Source organism: Enhydra lutris, unplaced genomic scaffold, assembly GCF_002288905.1.
Source record: "Enhydra lutris kenyoni isolate GAN:26980312 unplaced genomic scaffold, ASM228890v2 scaffoldscaffold58, whole genome shotgun sequence".
In the NCBI taxonomy this organism is placed as follows: Eukaryota; Metazoa; Chordata; class Mammalia; order Carnivora; family Mustelidae; genus Enhydra; species Enhydra lutris.
Window position 1 is genome coordinate 5,251,036 of NW_019154142.1, and position 15,486 is coordinate 5,266,521.

Sequence of the window (15,486 nt, forward strand, 5' to 3'; positions counted from 1 at the left end):
TGCTAATGCACATGAAGGAAAACTTGCTTTGTTGACCAGAGTTTAAAATAAGTATTAAATGCAAATGCAGATTTAAGAGAACTCAAGCAATAAACGCTGTCATATACTGAGAAGATGGTATTTGTAACATTCAGAAATGTCACTTCAAAAGTGTTAATGTGTGTGAGACTAATTTTAGGCAAGTCATCAAAGACAGTTTACTGATCATGTGTAGTGAAAATTGCTTTCTTTTGTGGTACACACACTAGTTCAAATTTCACCAGTTATGTACTTGTGAATAATTTCCCTTTCTAACTATATATGTATAGTTTTATGAATATTAGCCAAAAACTCTAATTCCAAATTTTTTATGTTAGAAATCAGGATATTTAAACATTTTACCCAAGGAGTTGCTAAAAGTAAAAAATATTCAAACTTGGCAGTTAAGTCCAAATTTTTGGTAGTTAAGTTTTGACTTAACATAGTGTGGTGTGTGATTTATAAATATGGCACATCTGTTTTGGAGAAACTTTAACAGACTTACAGGTCTTGAAGGAACTTTAAGAATTTATGCTATTATAGGATATTGACAAGAATGTCCAGTGAATTTTTCTCATAGCTGATCATAAGAATTATGTTTTCTCCATTTCTCTGTATCCTTTATATTTCTCCCAAGGTTTATTTGATAACATTCATTTTGAATATCAGTGATGTGAGGAAAAAACATGTAGCATGTTGGAGTATCAGGTCCTGTAGGCCTGTTGTTTGTAACATGGCGGTCCCCAGCCGCATGTGCCTGTTGAGCACCGGAAGTGTAGCTGGTCTAAATTGAGATACGCTATAAATATAAAATACATACTGACTTTTGGAGACTTAGTAGGAAAAAAATGAAAAATATCTCATTAATATGTTTTATACTGACTATATGTTGGCATGATCATGTTTTTAATATGCTGTGTTAGTTAAAATACATTACGTTAATTTTACTTGTTTCTTTTTTTTTTGATGTGGCTATAAAAAGTTGAAAGTTGAAAGTTCATACTGTATATATATATTTTGGACACTGTTGCTATAGTATAATCCTTAATTTTCTATTAGTTCTTTAAATAAAGTATATATTGTTGAACAGTTTATAAAAAAAAACAAGAAAGCAATGTAAATAGCTTAAAATTTTTCCATGCCATCTGACCATTTTAAAGTTAGTGGAGCAATGTTTCCATTGTTGTTTAATAGGGGTTTAAATGGCCTTTAATACCCATTATGTCATGTTTTGCATTGGGGTGAGTAGAGATGTAGATGCAGGTTTGGGGGACAGGTAGCATTTCTTCCCTATCATTATAATGTTTTCATGACCTACAAAATAGCATATGGACATAAACATATGAATATGTTGATGCAGTTGTATTTATTTCAGTGGGATTGGATTTCCCATTTTTCTCTCCCTCCTCCTTCCTAGTGATTTCCTATTTAATATTAACTACTAGGAATGTAACCTAATTTCACACTGTGCCAAAGAAGGTAGAACTTTCTAATAATTCAAATGTACATATAGTCAGTTACATTACACAAATGCTCTAAGTGCTAACTTTTTATAGTATGGTAAAGATATAGAGGCATTTGGGTGGCTCAGTCAGTAGAGCATACAACTCTTGATCTCGGGGTTGTGAGTTCCGGCCCCATGTGTGGCATGGAGTTTCCTTTTAAAAAAAAAAAAGGACAGTAAAGATTCACAGGGTCTTCTTTTTTTTTTAGTCTTTCATTCTGTCAATAGAGAATACAACTAGTGCTATTTTTATGTAGGCTTTTAAGTATCAATGCTTTTTATCTTTTAGTTTTATTTAATGAAAATCTTGTGGTTTCATTAAATCTAGTCATTATACCCTCAATAACATTGTCACGTTGACTGACCACCAATATAGGTTCTATTTGGTTGACCTTAGTATTCAAATTATTTTTCTTTGCGTCATTATTGGCATTTAATAAGTAATTTTTAAATGTAGAGAGTTTATTGTAGACTTGTGTTTTATTGATATAAATATTAGCAAATACTATATATTATTTTGAATGTTTTTTTTAAATTTTTAGCATATTATTAAGTTTCACCGTGCATCAAAAGCAAATAAAAAGCCCATGCAGTTGCCAAGATCTATGGTTAAATCATTACTTTACCAGATTCTTGATGGTATCCATTACCTCCATGCAAATTGGGTGCTTCACAGAGATCTGGTAAGTATGTTTCTTTTAAATTGATCAATACGATTTTTTACCTTCTCTTAAAAAATATTTTTTCCTTTTAGTGCAATTATTATAAACATTATTGTAGAAAATTTTGAAAACACATATAAGCAAAAGGGAAGGAAATAAAATCACCCTTAAGCCTACAGTTAAAAGATTACCATTATGAACATTTGGTGTATGTTCTTCCATTGTATTTATGCATAGCTATAAAATGTGTGGTTTTCAACAAACGATTGGTATAATCTTAATGGAATAGTCATATGTGAAATAAGTACCTTTCAATCCATTTTTTTGTATTATTGCTCATTATTAGTAAAAACATTAATAATTAAAGATTGAGTTCTCATTGTTTTTTTTTTTTCTTAAGAGCTAAATTGAAATAATGACATTGCATCCAGTGAACAGAATGTTATCAGTATTATCAATAAATGTTATCAGTATTATCAACAAATCAAATGTTTGATTATACCTTTTTTTCAGTACACATGTAACAAACATTTATTAATGTTAAATTCTGGTTATCTTTGCATTATTGTCACGTTAGTTTGTGTTGGGGAGATCTTTTTGGTTTGTTCGAGAGGAAACATGGTTACTGAATAGTTACTGAATAGTAATACCCGTGAGAGTTTATAATTGGAAATTTTATTCCCCAACTCTCCTCAGAAAAGTGGTTCCATGATCATTATTTCTTAGGCTTTTGGCAATTCTAGGGATATGGTAGGGATAAATCTAGGTCGACTCAGTTTTACTAATTGAGGAGAAGTATTTGTTATAGAGAGGAATGAATACAAAAGGACATCTAGTTAGTACCCCTTGCTGTTTGACTTTACCTTCTCTTGCTGTGACATTGAAGTTAAGTTGAAGCCCAATGAAGGTAACCACAAAGATGGACTTCCCAATTCAGTAGATGCATTTCACCTCATAATTTCGAACTGTTCCCAAAGACTTTCACCTGGTCATTTTACTATAAACCACAGAATCAGCACATTTTTACATGGGTACATGAGGTCATTCCAGTTCAAAACCTTCTTCATAAATGGTTTTTTTTAATATTAATTTGCTGTGTGCTTAATATAACTGATGTGAATTATTTTTGAGTTCATGATCATGTTTGAATCATTGATCAGAATATTTTATTGAAGATTAATTTCAGCTCTTCTCTTTTTTCACAAAGTTGTATATTTTATTCTGAATAACATAGATTAACAGATTTTATTTCTGATCTTGTCACGTGAGTATCCACCTGTACGAAAACTCAGTATGACTAGGACTCGGTTTTCTCCTAGTCGGTTTGCTGCTTTCATGTCTATCTTATTTATGGGATCACCCTCCTTTCAACCTAGAAGGTTCTTTTACCCCTTGCAGACCCTTGCACTATACATCTAGACCTTGCCTAGTGTTGTTGGTTTCACCTCTAAAATATCTCTTCCATTTGGCCATTTCCATCCCTAGTGCCTCATTCTCAGTTCAGGCCTTTATTATCTCTTCCTTGAAGGATAGTACTAGCCTCTCAACTTGTCTCCTTGCAGTCTCTTTCCCTTCCATCCGGTTTGGACCATCTAAATAACTATACAGCCCCTGTTGAAGAACTTTGATAGTTCCTCATTGCTTACAGACTGAAGCTCTAGTTCCTTATTGGGCTTTCAAGGTTATAACAGATATAGCCCTAACTGCCTTTAGAATTTTTCTTTATCCCTATCATCTTTCATTTACACTGTACCATTAAACTATTGATTGTTTCCTGTGTCCGGAAATTTCCTGCTTGAATGGCCTTTACTTATTACCCCATCTCTTCATATTCAAATACTACCTGTCTTTGAGGACTTGGACAAATGTTAAAACTTATCCTCGTATCCATTCCTACTTGGAAATAATCTTTCCTTCTTGCTGGTTGCTGTTGTACTTCTTTACTTCTCTTCTGATACTTATCTGTTAGTATGGTAGCAGTATATATAGGTACCCTAGAACATCTTCTAGACCATATACTTCTTGAGAGAGCGGGGTCTATGATTCATTTTGGCACACTAGTAGTACCTGAGTACACAACAGGTACTGAGTAAATATTTCCTCAGTGAGTGAATGTGAGTAAGAATACTGATTATTATGGTATGCTTTTGGATCAAGTAACGTATTTATATATTTCAACACACTGTCTATAATAAACACTTATTATTACCTTGTATGTTTAAAGCATGAGGGATGGGGACAGTACAGAGATAACTGCATGGAAGAGCTTCTCCTCAGGACTTTACTCTGAGAGAAGAAATCTGCCATGGGCACAAACAGCTGTGCTGTAAACTAGATGAGAAAGAACGTGATCGTGGCTATGTGACAGGCACAGACTAAATGCTCCTCAAGGTTAGAAGAGGCTATGAGGGGCAGAAGGAGAAAGGAAAGCTTCACAGAACTGCCACGTGAGCTAGACATTGAAGGATAAGTAGAATCGAAATAGAGACTTGAGGAAGTGAAGCTTGAGTCTGGCACCTAAGACCTCTCTCAGCTATAAAGAGATTTGAGAAAGGAGGGTAACCTAAGGGAATGTTGGGTGTAAAAACTTTTGAGGGGAGAAAGCTCTTGAATTGTCCCAGAAAGAGTATGGCGTTCTGTCTGATTCCAATATGGATAAGCTAAATTGTGGTAGTATGTGGTTAAGACCAGAAAGATATTGGTTAGAACCTGATCAAGGAAGCCAAAGATACCAGGCTAGGGAGATTTTATTTATTTATTTTTCAAGACTGACTTATTTATTTGACACACAGAGAGAGAGAGAGTGTGCAAGCAGGAGGAGAAGCAGGCCCCCTGCCTGAGCAGGGAGGCTGACGTGAGGCTCGATCCCAGGACCCTGGGATCATGCATGACCTCAGCCAAAGGCAGATGCTTAACCAACTGAGCCTCCCAGGCACCCTGGGAGTTTGTTTGTTCTTAAGTGCTAAAAGTTTGCAAGCAGCAGGGGTGCCTGGCTGGCTCAGTGGGTAGTGCATGCAACTCTTGATCTCAGGGTTGCAAGTTCAAGCCTTGCATGTGGTGTAGAGTTAACTAAAAAAAAAAAAAATTGGGAACAACAGAAGGAACATTTTTTTCCCAGAATGAACAATTTTTTCCCATTATGGAAGCCACTCTTATTATTACCTCAACCATAGCATGATATTGAAAAAAATACATTCTGAATGTGGTTCTGACCTTGTATAGCATATTCATAATTTGCATTCACTGAATGCCTCTTTTCTTCAAGTAAGTAACTAATAATATTTGAAACTCTGAATCAGTAGGACTCTGCCCCGTGTCAGCCTGCTCAGTTCTTGGCAGTGATCGTGAATCCTGATACTTGGACCGTATTGTCATGGTTCTGCCAAAGTATTTTTAGGAGTAGAAGATTTAAATTGTATGTTTACTTTAGATGTATTCTGTAGTCAGTATAGAAATACGAAGTATATCAAATATGAATGTGGTTTTTAAAAACATGATGGGTCGGGCTCTCTGCTCAGCAGGGAGCCTGCTTCCCCCATCTCTCTCTGCCTGCCTCTCTGCCTACTTGTGATCTCTGTCTGTCAAATAAATAAATAAAAATCTTTAAAAAAAAGAAACATGATGGGGACATTTGGAAAATTTTTGTGTGTGTGAACCTATTTTAATAGAGTTGTGTTTTAGTCAGGAGTGTTTTTTTTTTTTTTAATGCTTCATTTCCTATTGTAAGAAATTTTGCCTTATACTATTTGTTGGTTACAACTGTTTCAGAGTATGTACCATCTCTAAATTTTCATTTGATGTGAGAAACCTGCAAGATCCATACAATCAAAGGCATTAGAGTAAATACAAATTTGCAATGTAATGGTATAACCCCCCAAATTTAAAAAGTAAATAAAAAAATCAGTGTTTTGGACTCTACAAACATAGGCATTATATCATCAAAGAAGATTGGGGTTTTTTATTGTGATTGATTACATATCTGAAATAGTATTTAGTTGTGTCATTTGGATCCCAGAATTTAAAACAGAAATAGAGAATTTAAATAAAGTCACTAAAAAGATTACTTATATTAAGGAATTGCTTTAAAAGGAAAGGAGGAGAGGAGCTAAAGATATTCATCTTGGCTGAGAGACAGCGAAGTAGAGACATGAGTCTATAAATATTTGGAACTTGTAAACACCAAGGGAAGAAAGATGTATTTTAATTTTACAGCAGGATATAGCTAAGAGTAAGAAGATGAAATATAGGATGACTCACTTTTATTAGATGACTATTCCGGTAGGCTGGAAGGATGCCAAGATACAGTTTATCCCTTTTTCAAAATTATGAGCTTCTGGGGAGCAAGGATCATATCTTACTAATTTTTGTATTCCTAGTGTTGGTGTATCGTTTGTGTTTTAAGTTACTTGAATTGCATTTCAGCAAAGCATCTGGCAATTGCTTATTATTCTTTATCAAAGAGAGAAATACTAGCTAAATCATAGTGTGGTTAGGATTTATGGCTCCTTAGTTTCTCAGTATTGCTACTGGATCAGTGGCATAAACTGAACTCTAAGTTAAACTATCTCTGTCACTTTCATATCTCAATACCTAACACATGATAAATGCTATGTCTTTATGGAATAAAAGATCTAAGTAAACCCCCCCAGGGACCTGACCTGCTCTGTCTTTTAAAAAATATTTGTGGGGGCACCTGGGTGGCTCAGTGGGTTAAAGCCTCTGCCTTCAGCTCAGGTCATGATCTCAGGGTCCTGGGATGGAGTCCTGCATCGGGCTCTCTGCTCGGCAGGGAGCCTGCTTCCCCCTCTCTCTCTGCCTGCCTCTGCCTACTTGTGATCTCTGTCTGCCAAATAAATAAATAAAATCTTAAAAAAAATATTTGTGGGCGCCCCATCCTAAAACTCTGTAACTTCGGGTTTGAATGGTAGTTATCATTCAGTAGTGGGTGAATTTGTACTCTTTTGAAATCTATGGGCACAAGTAACTATATTATCTGCAAACATGGTACATGGAAATTTTGTAAGATTTAGTTGTAGGAGAAGATAATTTTGTATCCAGTAATCTTTTGAGTTTAGTTATTGGTTAACATCTACTAAATATTTTAGGATTGTCAAAAAGTCACTTCGGTTACAGACTTAACGACTTATTTGTTCTATTAGAGGTTAATAGTAATAATAATAATAATAATAATAATAAGCTTGCCAATACTTAGAGTCAGATATAGTTCAGTTGATTAAAGAAAATGGTATCATAAATATTCTAGCTACAGAGAAATGTGTAATATATGACTCTGGATACTTTGTCATACTAACTGACAGAGAGCTATATAGTTTTGGTTTGGTACCTTTTTCCTTGTGATACCAGCTTGTTCAGGCAGAATACTTGATTTTCAACAGCATTTTTGATTGTTTATGACCTGTTGGCTGTGTATGTTTTAAGTCTGTATGTATGACTGCTGTATGACAAATTGCCCCAAACTTAGTTGCTTTAAATACGTTTAAACAACATTTATCATCTCACAGCTTCCGTGGGTCAGGAATCTCCGTGTGGCTTATTTGGATCCTTTGTTTCAGAGTCTCCTTAAAAGATTGCCATCAGGGACTCCTGGGTGACTCAGTTGGTTGGACGACTGCCTTTGGCTCAGGTCATGATCCCGGAGTCCCGGAATCGAGTCCCGCATTGGGCTCCCAGCTCCATAGGGAGTCTGGTTCTCCCTCTGACCTTCTCCTCGCTCATGCTCTCTCTCGCTGCCTCTCTCTCAAATAAATAAATAAAATCTTTAAAAAAAAAAAAAAGATTGCCATCATCTCAAGCCTCGACTGGGAAGCATCTTGTCCATGTGGTTGTTGGCAGGATTCATTTCCTCATGAGCTGATAGGTGGAGGCTTCCCTTGGTTCTTTGCCTTGTAGGCTTCTGCACATGGCAGTTTTCTTCACCAGAGTGAGCCAACAAAAAGGCAAGAGAGTGTGTGTTAGCAAGACGGAAGTCATAGTGTTCTGTTAGTGAATCATGGAAGGGACATCCCATTACTGTTGCCATTTCTTGTCCACTAGAAGTCATCTGTGCAGCCCACACTCGGGATGGGGGGGAGTGATTACACAAGGGTGTGTGTGCTGTGCGGCGGGTGTTGGGGGGGAGTGTATATTGGGAACCATGTCCAATGCTGCTTACCATGACCTCTAAGGCTTTTATATTAGTTATGTTGTTATGTTATGTTATGTTAGTGACCATACAGTATATCATTAGTTTTTGATGTAATGTTCCATGATTCATTGTTTGCATATAACACCCAGTGTTCCATGCAATCTGTGCCCTCCTTAATACCCATCACCGGGCTCACCCATCCTCCTACCCCCACCCCTCTGAAACCCTCAGTTTGTTTCTTGGAATCCACAGTCTCTCATGGTTCATCTCCCCCTCCGATATCCCTGCTTCATTTTTCCCTTCCTTCTCCCAATGTCCTCTGTGCTATTCTCTAAGAGTCTTTTACATGGTATTTGGATCCTGTTACTACTCTGTTTAGTTAGTGGAAACATAAGAAAGTGCAGGAAGTCCCTTCTTTCATGTATCGTTTTCTCCATGTTGAAAAGTGGCTTGAGTGGCAAGAGTTTGAGGATAGTTCTGGTTCTAAAGAGCTAAAAGTTATTATAATGTACTAGTTATCCCTTCCCTTTTACAAACATTCTTCAGTGATTTGTTTTGAGCATTTGGTATATATTCCTTACATTTCGCCTCCTCTCCTGTCCCCTCCATTCCATTCCCCATTATTGAAGCACAGGTTTAATCTGTTTAAATCTGGATGATGTGTTCAACTGAGATCCAGGATTTCTTCACTTTGAATGTACCTAGAGATCCCATCTTTGTTATACAGTCTGAGGCCTATGCTTATCACTACTACTTTCTTATTTCTATTTTTCATGCATTTGTGTCAAATGAAGGCAAAAATGCAAAGAAAAATTTAAATTTCCCAGTACCAAAATTTGGTAGTGCTGCTGAGTTGTAATAGGTGGCTGAGAAGCAGTAAAAGGACACCATGTGGAGGCATGAAATACTATAGTCCTTTAACTAAGAGAGAGCATTTGAAGGCACTTTAGGAACATTGCTGTATGAAAGACCAATGTACAAAAGTAAAAGATGGCCTCTGTTTCCACTCAGCTGGAGAAGAAGTATTGTACTGTTCATCTTTGTGAAGGTTTGATTAAAATAAGTGCTCAGTGGCTGGAGAATTTTCTAGAAATCTCTGTATGCAGCACAGCTTCTCTTCATACCTTGTCTGACAAGGAGATACATCAAGTCTTTTAATTTTGTCCGTGCTAAACAGGGCTTGACAAGGTGAATGTTTTATACCACAATGAACCCCCTTAAAATCTCATTGCAGCTATCATGCTGGCGTTTTGAAGAATTTTAGTAATGTTTTAGAGTTTAGCCTTGCTTAGTTTTTATGAAATGGGAACTTTGAGATCTTAGACTTAAAAAAATTTATTTCTAAGATAGCTAATCTTGATCTGTAAGCCCCAGCTTACTCATTTATAAAATGAGAATAATGATAGGTACTTTGTACAATTGTTGGTCTCCCAGTCTTACACACGAATTCCTGAATTCCTCCTAATTTCCCTCTGTAGAAGCTTCTGGATCCCATCAGTAATCCAAGGATGCCCTTTCTTTTAACTGCCTTCTTCGCCATAATTCCGTTAGCCTAAAACTCTAGCCCCTTCTGCTTTACAGTGTAGAGCCCTATTAGAAACATGTGAACATGCTTCCTGGTGTTATTCTTTAAAAAAAAAAAAAAAAGTAAACAGTGTTTCACCCTGTTTATGTTTAAACAGTGCTAATATTTTTTGCCGAGTCTTCATATTTAAAAATATCAGTTAAAAACAGTTGCTTAAGTGAAATCAAAATGAGTAAGAGCCTCAAATAACTTACTTTTCCTTCTAATGATCATGCTGATTGAATGACTTTCTTTTATTATTTTTTATTTGGTTTATTAAGTTAACATGCTACTTTGAAGAATTATGGCAGAAAGTAGCATTTATTTTAATATGACTTAATCACCGTAATTTCTTTTAGAATGCAGAGCTAACAATGAAAAAGGAAAATATGGCTTGGTTATTTTCTGACTTGCGATTTTAGGTGACTTTGGACGATTGCAGATCTTGTCATGCTGGTGAGTCATATTGGGGATCCTGCTGGTGACCTTTGGTTCTTGGGGCTGGGTCCTGGAGAGTCTGTAGCTTAGGAATTTATGTCTGCAGCCCGAAGGCCTTTGATGGTAGTGATGTCTCCCCTGTGCAGTGACTCCCATTCTGCCTGTACGTAAGGCCTTATGAAGACGAGGCGAGATAATGTTTCTTAGGGTGCTCTGGATACCTTAAAATGTGAGAAAGTATTATTGAGGTGTTTTCTAGATATGGGCTCTGATTGTCTTTTCTTTTCTTTTCTTTTTTTTAGAGTGTGTATGAGTAGGGTAGGGGGCAGAGGGAGAGAGAGAGAGAATATTAAGCAGGTTCCATGCCTAGCATGGAGCCGGACGTGGGGCTCGATCTCACAACCCTGAGATCATAACCTGAGCTAAAATCAAGAGTTGGACATTTGGCCGGCTGAGCTACCCAAGCACCCCTGGGCTGTGATTTTTTTTTTTTTTTTTTTTTTGGGGCATGACTGGTTTTTCTGTCATGCACACCCATACCCCAGTCACAGGAGCTTTCTGCACAGTCCTACACATCTGTCGGTGTGAGCTGGAGTGAAATGCTGCACCATCTGTTCCATAGACAGGTGATACACACTAAGAATCACACTTCCAAGAGGGCCCACTTCATAGGGGTTGAGACCTCTTCAGGTTCAGCTCATGGACAGGCTCCTGTGATGATCCCTGACTTCTACGTGAAGTTTTAGTAGCTTGTACTGATAAACACGTGTATCTAGAGGGTGGTTTGCCAAACTAACTCCAAAGTCGCCGAGAGGCAATAGTTAAGATACGTTCCACAGTGGCAGGAATGGCAGGGACTGGTTAAGAACCAAGAGCTACAGACAGGAGCCCCAACACTTTGAGGCCTGTGTTTAAAACTGAAGAATCATTTCAGGTATCTTATTTCATTAAATTAGTATTACTGAGGTAGCATTCACAAATAATAACGTGTATCCATTTTAGTTAGAAATAGATCACTTTGGACAAATGTGTATACCAGGGTAATCACTACCACTAGCATCCTATGTGGCTAGCACTCTGGGGTCATTCAGGATCCCTCATTGAGAATGATGGTCTTTTCATCAAAAGGGGATCTGACATGCACGGACTGCTGATTTATTTCATTGGGAGACTGCATATGATGATTATTTTGGGTGACCATATTCTCAACTAAGCATTCATCTTAGTAGAAGGCTTCTAGAGGTGAGGGCCATAAATCAAGTGTTGTACATTTTCCAGATGTGGTTTTGTTCTCATAACCCCAGTCTGTGGTGCATTTCTGAGAGACTTGAGTTCTGATCCTGCCTGGGTCTGCCAGTGTCAGGGAGACATGGGACTTGGGTAAGGCTGTAGGTCTTTCACCTGCGTGTCTTCATGAGTCACAAGAGAGGGCTCAGTTTCATAATTTCTACCTCTGACCTTTTTTCCCCCCAAACCAAAGGCTGCCCCTATTTATTGCTGAACCAGCAGAGAATAGTCATCCACCCTCCCCTAGAAAACATGTCTATTGTTGAGGTAGGCGTGATGTTTACAGAGTGAGAGGATGGGAGCACGTGACCTGCGTGCAGCGTGAGCATGTGCTGTCTCATGCGCCATCCCTTCTAGACCCAGCTTGGCTCTTCTCTCATGTCTACTCTTGGAGCTGCACCAGATTTTATCACTAGTTTTCATCCAAATGCCGTGGGGCATGGGACGACTCTGCTTTTGCTCCGCGGCTAGGAAGCGCTTGATCCTGAAAGTCTGGTGAGAAGACATGGCCAGGAACAGTCAACCGCACATACCACCATGGCGGAGAAACGGAGCGAGGAGCGGGGCCTTTGCCATTCTTAGTGTCTCATGATAGTAAGACTGAATTATTTGATTTAAATATGAATGCCACAGATGTACATAGAAAACTTCTTCTACCGGCATGGCTCCTGTGAGTTCAGACTGTACTCGTTAATGAGAAGGATAGAATCTGAGTGTCTTTGTAGCATTAGTCCTGGCATTGCCATCAATGTAGGATTTATCTTGATTGTACTCTTAGTGACCTTGCAGTTAGCTAAGTAGTCTTCTAGATACCTGTTGTTTGTCTTGCATTAAGCTTTTCATAATGGCTGCTTTTTATTGGTTCTTGTTAGAGAAAAGAAAACCTTATCTCTGCTGTCCAGGCCTGTAACCACTCCTAAAAGGCAAAAACAAAGAAGTGCATTGTTAACTGTTGTGCCGGCTGGGTTGGCAGGCATTGTTTACTGTGAACACCAAGGTTTGATGAACAGAGGTTATTCAGATTAACCTATTACAGATGCCTCCAGACCATTTTAAGGCAAAATGAAATGAATCCCAGCATTTAATACTGCAGACGGCTCCTGAGCTACAGATAGCCTGCATCTCGTTGTAGATAAATAATTTTGAAGTGGGAAGGCATTTTTGCTTAGAAACAGCAGTTCGAACAGTGGGTAGGTTCTCTGAATACAAAGGCCTGTCTCACCCACAATATAGCTAAAGTGGGACGCTTATAGAACTATGGAACCTAATTGTCATTTTAAGTAGATGGTTCATTTATAACTGAATTTCTGTGGGGAAGTGGTGGCTTACAGACTCAGAATATTTGCTTTACAGACAGATTTTGATCTTCTAATATGTACCAGGAATTATGCTGGGCGCTGGGACTACGCAGATAAATGAAATACAGTCCCCTCCCTCAGTGAAGGCAGCGTGGGGAAGAAACACAGATGGATCATCACATAACAACAAGGCTTAAAAACATGATGGAGGGGCCTGGGTTGGTTAAGTGTCTGCCTTCGGCTCAGGTCTTGATCTCCAGGTCCTGGGATCCAGCTCTGCGTTGGGCTCCTGTCTCAAGCAGGAATCTGCTTCTTCCTCTTCCTCTTCCTCTACTTTCCCCCCACCCACCCATGCACATGCTCTCTCTCTCTCTCAAATAAATAAATAAATAAAATCCTAAAAAAAAAAAAAGACATTATGAGATATAGTCAGGGATCTGCTATGCGTAAGGTAGTGAACACAGGAGGATGTCTGACCATTTGGGATGGGGGTGGTCTGAGAGGACTCACACTGAGCTGACTCTAATGGAGGAATAGAAATTTATAAAATGAAAGGGGAGAGACGCAGGGCAGCATTCCAGGTAGAGGAGACAGCAGGAGTAAGAGAATGGGGTAAGAAACTGCAGGCATGTTGGTATCACTGGAACAGAGCGAGAAGTCGTGAACGATGAAGCAGAAGGGAAGAGTAAGGACCCGACTGTGGTGATTCTTCACCATCATGTTCAGAAGCGTGGACTTCACCTGTGACCACTTGGAGCTGAGCCGGTCAGGTTTTTGCTTAAGAGAGACCACTCAGACAGGGATTTGGAGAATTGGTGTGAGGGTGCCGGGATGGCAGATACATAATCAGGTGGTGGTGAGGTGACGAAGACCTGGCAGAGGTAATCAAGGTAGACAGGAGCGGAAATAGTAGCTGAATATTTAGAAAGTGAGATAATCAGATCTGAGAATTCGATTTGAGGGATAAAGGACAGGGTGTTCAGACTTCTGCTTTTGTTGACTGAGAAAAGAATACCAGAAAAAGAGGCAGTAAAAAATCTGTTTGAACAAGTGGAGATGACTTTGGAGACAGCCAACCTAACGCTGACCTAACTCTAAGCTCTATCGACGTTTAGAGACCTGTGGTTGTAGATTTGAGTGTCATTACCGTATGCATGGTTGCCGAAACTCTAAAATAAACTAAAATTGGGATTTTTTAAAAAAACCTCTATGGGTTTTTACCAGTATCCCAAAGTAGAATGTTCCTATGAAATCTTTTGTAGGCTGAAATGGAGTAAAGAAATGGTAACCATTAATTTTTATGGACGTTTTTGAGCTTTCCTAGACCCAAGAAATAACCTCCCTCAGGCATTTCTGATGCCTTAGGACACATCTTGCTACCGGATACACACAATAAATCCAGAGAAAGCCCAGATGCTTATAGTTGCAAGCGATGGCAGGTTGATGCTGAGTGCTGCGTGGGGAAAGGAGCTGGCAAGCCGTTCTCCCTGCGCGGGACCCACGGCCACCATGAGGGCTCCTGTGCAACAAAGCTGGTCACGATCTTCGCTTCTCACCTTTTTTTTGTAAAAGCGAAATCTTCGTATTTCTTTCAGTTAGAAAAAGCAGGTATTGCTTTTTTTATACTCTCAAGAAGGTTATTTTAAGGCATAAACAGTTATGATAAACTGAGGCTCTTAGCAAATGACTGTTGTCTTTGCTAAGGAAACAAAGCACATATATCTCACTCATTCTTTGCGCAATTTGTTACAACACAGAATCTTTTTTGTTCAGGGTGAACAATGGAAAACGGTGTAAAGAACATAAATGGAAGGTTTTCTCCCGGGAATGTACTTCCATATCAAATGTGAGGAGAGTGGTGCCACTAGTATATTGAAGTAAAAGAATAGTTCTAGCCATCCATATGAAGCCCACGGTATTCATTGTTCAGAAATGAGCCTGACTGATACTCTGATTGGTTTTGTCCCTATTATTCAGGATTGTAGACAATTGTGTTTGTGTTTTCCTATCTTCTTTATTGGTCCTGGTAAGAGTCATCTTGTGGCTTCATATTTTTTGTTGCAAATGTCCTGGGGTGGGGAGTACAAAGAAAATATAGTAAAGGATAATTGTGTATCTTTAGGCTGTTCTTTTATGAGGTGCCAATTAACTAAAATAAATTTAAACCTGCGGGGAGAAAATTGATTCTATAGAAGGAGAAAGCAAATCCAAAGTACACGCAAGGCAACCTGCATGTAACTTCAGAATTAGCCAAATTTTGCTAAAATGCTGATTATTTCGAGAATAGTTTCTAAGTAATCACATTGTCACATGATCTCCCTGACTTTTGCCTTTAAAGTACAATTTAACCGAAACGAACCCTGTAGCCTTGATTTGTCTATCCGATTTTATTGCTGATAACTTAAATGCGAGGCATCCAACTCCTGCCATTTCTGCTGTTGCTATGGTAACAAAAGTGTGCAAACCCAGCAGTATCACTTTCTTTCACAGCTGGCATTTTGTGTTCACAGTAAGAGGAGTTTTAGTAAAGCGTAGTCCGTGTTAATTGGGATGTAAGTAGGTCAGAACAA

General features: G+C 38.4%; 1 protein-coding gene across 3 annotated transcripts in view; it reads left to right on the plus strand.

Annotated features, from left to right (window-relative positions):
• Nucleotides 1–15,486, plus strand: part of LOC111158294 (cyclin dependent kinase 19) — a 168,240-nt gene that overhangs the window by 118,762 nt on the left and 33,992 nt on the right. For all 3 annotated transcript variants that reach the window (XM_022520229.1, XM_022520230.1, XM_022520231.1), the window contains exon 4: nucleotides 2,065–2,205. In XM_022520229.1, the coding sequence (XP_022375937.1) occupies nucleotides 2,065–2,205 (141 nt within the window). The remainder of the gene's footprint in view (nucleotides 1–2,064; nucleotides 2,206–15,486) is intronic.